At 43.1% G+C, this 5,254-nt stretch overlaps 1 protein-coding gene across 1 annotated transcript; it reads right to left on the bottom strand.

The window, feature by feature from the left end:
- Positions 1-446: 446 nt before the first annotated feature.
- LOC124282735 lies at positions 447-4,555 on the bottom strand. Its single transcript, XM_046718757.1, has 2 exons — positions 4,167-4,555; positions 447-2,590 (listed from the first exon to the last, which is right to left on the bottom strand). Exon 2 carries the CDS (start codon positions 2,366-2,368, stop codon positions 626-628), a length of 1,743 nt encoding a protein of 580 aa, XP_046574713.1. The 5' UTR covers positions 2,369-2,590; positions 4,167-4,555; the 3' UTR covers positions 447-625.
- Between the last annotated feature and the right edge of the window lie 699 nt (positions 4,556-5,254).

Below are 5,254 nucleotides of genomic sequence, written 5' to 3'. Positions count from 1 at the left end.
ATATTCCTAAAAGCGGCGTAAAACCACACTCACTCACTCACTCACTCACTCACTTACACTTACTTACACTTCTTAAAGCTGTGGACATGCTGGTACACCTCTGTATTCTCTGCTACATCTCAGGAAACCATTGCGACACATATACATAAACATTTACACGTGTAATGTTCTGCGTTCAGCTATTTCGGAGCTGAATTGGCTCACTTATTCGCGCTGGGGGTACACAAAGACCGATCGTTATGTTGACAGCCATGTAACAGTCCAACAAGCCGACAAGCGAGTGACCGAGGTCAGGAAAATATCTACCTCAGTACCGGATGTCGTGCTGGATGTTAATTTACTGACAATATCGCAGGCTGGTGCGTGTGGAGGCGCCAGGTAACAACGCGGGACTCAGTCAACATTCGCGTGGCGTGAGCTGACGTATACAAAACAAACAATAAAAGCCGAGATTTGAAATGTATTGAGGCAAAGTGAGCTAAGGGAGTACATTACCCTCAACACAAGTAACAATTTCCCCAGCTTAATCCTTCCCTTGGGATCAAGTTCCAAGACCCATTCATAGCGAGGCTAGGTTCTGCCACCGCCGGTGAATGCAGCGATTTCGGCAACAATGGCGTTATTGTCAAATATACACCGGCTTTACCTGCCGTTTCCTCATCACATCCTCCCTGAGATTCTTCACAAAACACGCCTCACCCTTCATATCTTCCGACCCACCCGAAAAACTTGTTAATGCCCGTTCCTTCCTATGGAGGGTGCTCTCACAAACTCCACCTACCCCGCCAAATGGGGTAGAAGCCTTCGGCAATCCTTGAATGTCACTTGGGTTGTTCTCTGAATCACTGATAACAAACGAAGCACTTTCTGATTCAGAATCGTTCGAAACACATAAAACGGCGTCACAACTTTGGTCTTTTGAGTCTGTAATTCCGTACGGAATGTTTTCATATATGGGTTCTACGTAACTGTTAGATTCGGGGTTGGTTGTGTTTGGGTGAATCACTCTCTCGATACAGTTATGAACATTCCCCGAACAGTCTGTAACAGTCACGATGGGAACCCTTGTGGGTGACTGAAGACTCTGACCACTGCATTTACCCTGGCCAGAATGTCCGTCTTGCCTACTGTGCGACCAATTCTGTCCACTGATCACGTTTCCAGATTTGGCTCTGATTTCGTTTAGATTTTCAATCATCCGCGCATGCGCAATGACCATTCCAGGGTAACATTTTTTAGACGTTTCGTCATAATAATCCTCAAAACTCAGATCCATGTCTCTGATACTGGTCATACATTTCACACGTTTTTCCTTCCGTTCATCACTCATGGTGACATTACGCGTGAAGTCTGAATTATATTCAAACGTTCGTTCATATGTAGATTCACTAAAGTGCACTTTTTTCGATTCTTTTAGATCCAACTCGCATGAACACTGGTCACTGTCAGAATACCTACCCGAGTCATGGCTTCCACACACACTCTTTAAACTTGTGACGTCACAAGTGACGTCATCAACATGTGACGTGTTGTCTTTGTGATAACCCGAGCTGGAGGGAATATGGTTGACATCTTCTAAAATCACCCGATTTCCGTCGGGATCCGTCGTGGTGTACGTATTTTCATTAATCTGACGCAAATCTGTCCTGAGAACATATTTTAGGTTGGCAATATTCCGAATCTTGAAGCTGATGTTAGCACAAGAAAGTGGAAATGGTCTGAGATGCTTACACCGCTTGAGACACAACATCACTTGAAACTCTCCATCACCGGACACAGGAAACAAACAGAAGTCTGGTTTAGTACTCTCCATCTCCGAGTCTGTCACAATACGGTAAAACTCCACCATGTCTGAAAAATTGTTCACGAATAAGTTCAGGCGAAGATGTTCAAAACCTGAATATACCGGACACACTGACCACAGAGGATACTCTCGAGACAGCGAATAAAACTCCTGCTGAGCGACCTTGATCGAAGGAGTCCGTTTACTCTGAAGTTCAATTTTATGGTGCACCCTCCACGGGTGTCTCTTAAAGCATTTCTTTACGTCCTGAACAGATGTTGTTCCTCGTTCTTGAAGAAACAGCATTACAGCGAGCGCTGGGGTGGAGAGTAAAGCTTTGTTGTCTTGGTAACGAGGAATATTGCCGCCATGTTGGAATTTCGATCCATGAGGTAGTTTACTGGGTGTTTCATCTTCCTTGATGTGAACACAGAGGTTGGACGGGTCGAACCTGCGTAGAATTGGTTGTAGAATCTTCTTAAATTTATCGCCCCGGCGACGCGGAGCCTCAATGTTCAAAACACAGTTTTGTTTTGTGTGTTGTCCTTCACACCGGGACGACGCCCGCAGTCCACGACGTTCCATCTCAACAACAGCTACATCAATCAATGCAGCTCAATCACGTGTTCAGTTTCATGAAGTCATCAGCCATATATTCTAGTCACGTTTAAAGATGTAGGTAACTTCGAAGTTAACAAACACACCCATGTATACACCTCACGATCAGGTTGAATACAGATTCATGTTTATGGTCCACATTCTCACATACAGCCCCAGCCATCAATAGTCCAGAACGCAACATTCCATCTGAAATATAAAGACCTGAATGTGTTAGTGCGACATGAATCGGCAAATATTTCCAATCAGATTCAATCATACAAATCCATGACAAATTCCCATGGTCGTCTTCAATATCCCCCGACTGTTTTTGTGCAAACGATAGACGGTAAGGAGCATTGGGCGACAAACCATATCAAATAACTGCAATTTGAAATTATTAAATTGCACTCAAACTACTTTCTATTACCGCTTAAAGCAGCCCCCTCTCTTGAAAATGTGCTTGATAAATAATTGCTAGGAACATTTGTCGGGTATGATTCTATTCAACCATATGTAATATCGTCTTCATGCTTCACCGAGTTTGTGCAAGTCTCATTGTATATTCAAACACCACGAGAAAGACATAAATCTTTCCCAGAGAAAAATACACTTTAAAAATAGTTGATCTATCTGGTTAGAGGTTTCGCTCAAGTTGGCTTTACGACTTTTGTATGGGTGTTCCACTCATCACAATGGACGTAAACGCTCGTGTTAAAAGATCCATCTCACAAACTCGTATGTTGGAGTCGTTCAATGTAGTAACAACTCGTAAAAATGAAATATATATCTTCAGTGTAACACGCACTGGTTGTAGGTCCAGATACGAGAGCTGTACTGCTACAGCACCGTCTTGGTACCCTCAACTCACACACGAAGAATGTATCTTCAGTGTTACACGCACTGGTTGTAGGTCCAGATACGAGAGCTGTACTGCTACAGCACCGTCTTGGTACCCTCAACTCACACACGAAGAATGTATCTTCAGTACACGCACTGGTTGTAGGTCCAGATACGAGAGCTCTACAGCACCGTCTTGGTACCCTCAATTACACGCACTGGTTGTAGGTCACAATATGTCTACAGCGCCGTCTTGGTACCCTCAATTCACACACGAAATATGTATCTTCAGTGTTACACACTCTGCTTGTAAATCTAGATACGAGAGCAATATGTCTACAGCACCGTCTTGGTACCCTCCATTCACACACGAAATATGTATCTTCAGTGTTACACACTCTGCTTGTAAGTCTAGATACGAGAGCAATATGTCTACAGCACCGTCTTGGTACCCTCCATTCACACACGAAGTATATATCTTCAGTGTTACACACATTGCTTGTAAGTCTAGATACGAAAGCAATATGTCTACAGCACCGTCTTGTACCGTCACCACACACACGACAGATGGACGGAAGGACGGACGGAGAAAAGGAGACGTATCTATTTAATCAAATAACTATTCTTAGCGAGCTCAACGTCCTAATTCCATTTTTTATCTGTATCACAATTTTAAACCGAGATATGTACATGTCCGTGTCGTTTTCCTACACAAAGAGGTGATGAATATTAGAGTGAAATATAGTAGTGTCGATTTCAATGTGGTTTTACAAAAGCAAACAAACCGGGTCATCAATTTCACCTCCTGAGATTCTCTTCCTTAATTCCTTGTGATAACAGATTACGCGACATCTATGTACAAAAGAACATATGTAAACCTCCCCGGATGAAGCGTTTCAGAAAAAAACATGACATGAATTATACATACACACATCATTCCACTTACCGGACTCGTACAGCTAAAATAAACACATGTCACTGTCAAACATCACAATGGAGGCAGGGCTGTAAAACCAACGTTCTTCTATCCTCGTTTTTCCCCAAGGTGTTGCTTGAATCCCACGGTGAACGTGCGAGCAGTTGAAATCAACATGTTATTGCTGAACCCATCGTTGCAACTGACAACCTCCGTGAATGACACGAATGTACATTTCAGTGGTAGACATAGCGTGTGTATATACACTGCTATTCCAAACCCGTTCATGTATCCCTAACGCAGAGCCTGCACGCTGATATTGCTGAATGGGTACCTGCCGACAGCCCGTCCCTCTAAAGTACCCGACCGTTCGTGGCTAACTGGTGTTCTAATCCCATTGGCCCAGAAAGAAATATGTATCTCATTTGACCTCCCGACCCCTGCCTTGTAAATAATAGCTACATCAGCCAGGAGCGTAACGCAGGGCAATGGGCGATTATTGCGGTACGACGAAGTAATCTGTCTTCTCGCGGGATAGGTTGAGTCAAATTCTACTCAGTCGATTGTCTGTCGTGTTAAAGGCTGTGCTTGAACCAGCAGGACCCCTTTAAGGTGCTATTGTAACCTTATTTTCGGTCGCTACGGTTAAGCCCGTTTCGCTTCTTGATAAACTTAGTTAACACCTTTATTGTAATACCTATACACAGTCTCAAGATGAAATATGATCTCAAGGACGCCCTGCTGTTTTGACCAATAATGTGGTGTATATTATTTAGGGCTTAACACTGCATTGAATATACATATAAAGTTAGGCAGTATTTCATCATTAAGGCGGCTGCACACAGGGCGTCTTAAGTCATGTCTGTGGTACTTCTTAATAAGGTCAGACGTATTGATTATTTTGTGATAATGAATCTTGTCGTTTAATGACATCTAAGTATCAATTATTGATCACTATCGTGTCTGTTATGGGACAAGGGGATCGATATGCACCGAGATAAACACGACTAAAGCGCCATAACAGCTACATCCAGATGGACATCTCTTGTACCACACTCAGGGTTTTCTTTAAACAAATTAGGATCAATTGTGTACATGCATTATCTCTTTTCGTGGTA

This window comes from Haliotis rubra, unplaced genomic scaffold (assembly GCF_003918875.1).
Source record: "Haliotis rubra isolate DU_JTF1 unplaced genomic scaffold, ASM391887v1 Scf301, whole genome shotgun sequence".
NCBI lineage: Eukaryota > Metazoa > Mollusca > Gastropoda > Lepetellida > Haliotidae > Haliotis > Haliotis rubra.
The sequence above is the reverse complement of the archived record's forward strand: the minus strand, read 5'-3'. Positions and strand labels throughout refer to the sequence as shown.

Coding starts and splice junctions, on each gene's coding strand:
- LOC124282735 (XM_046718757.1), bottom strand. CDS start 2,368: ATGGAACGTCGTGGACTGCGGGCGTCGTCCCGGTGTGAAGGACAACAC.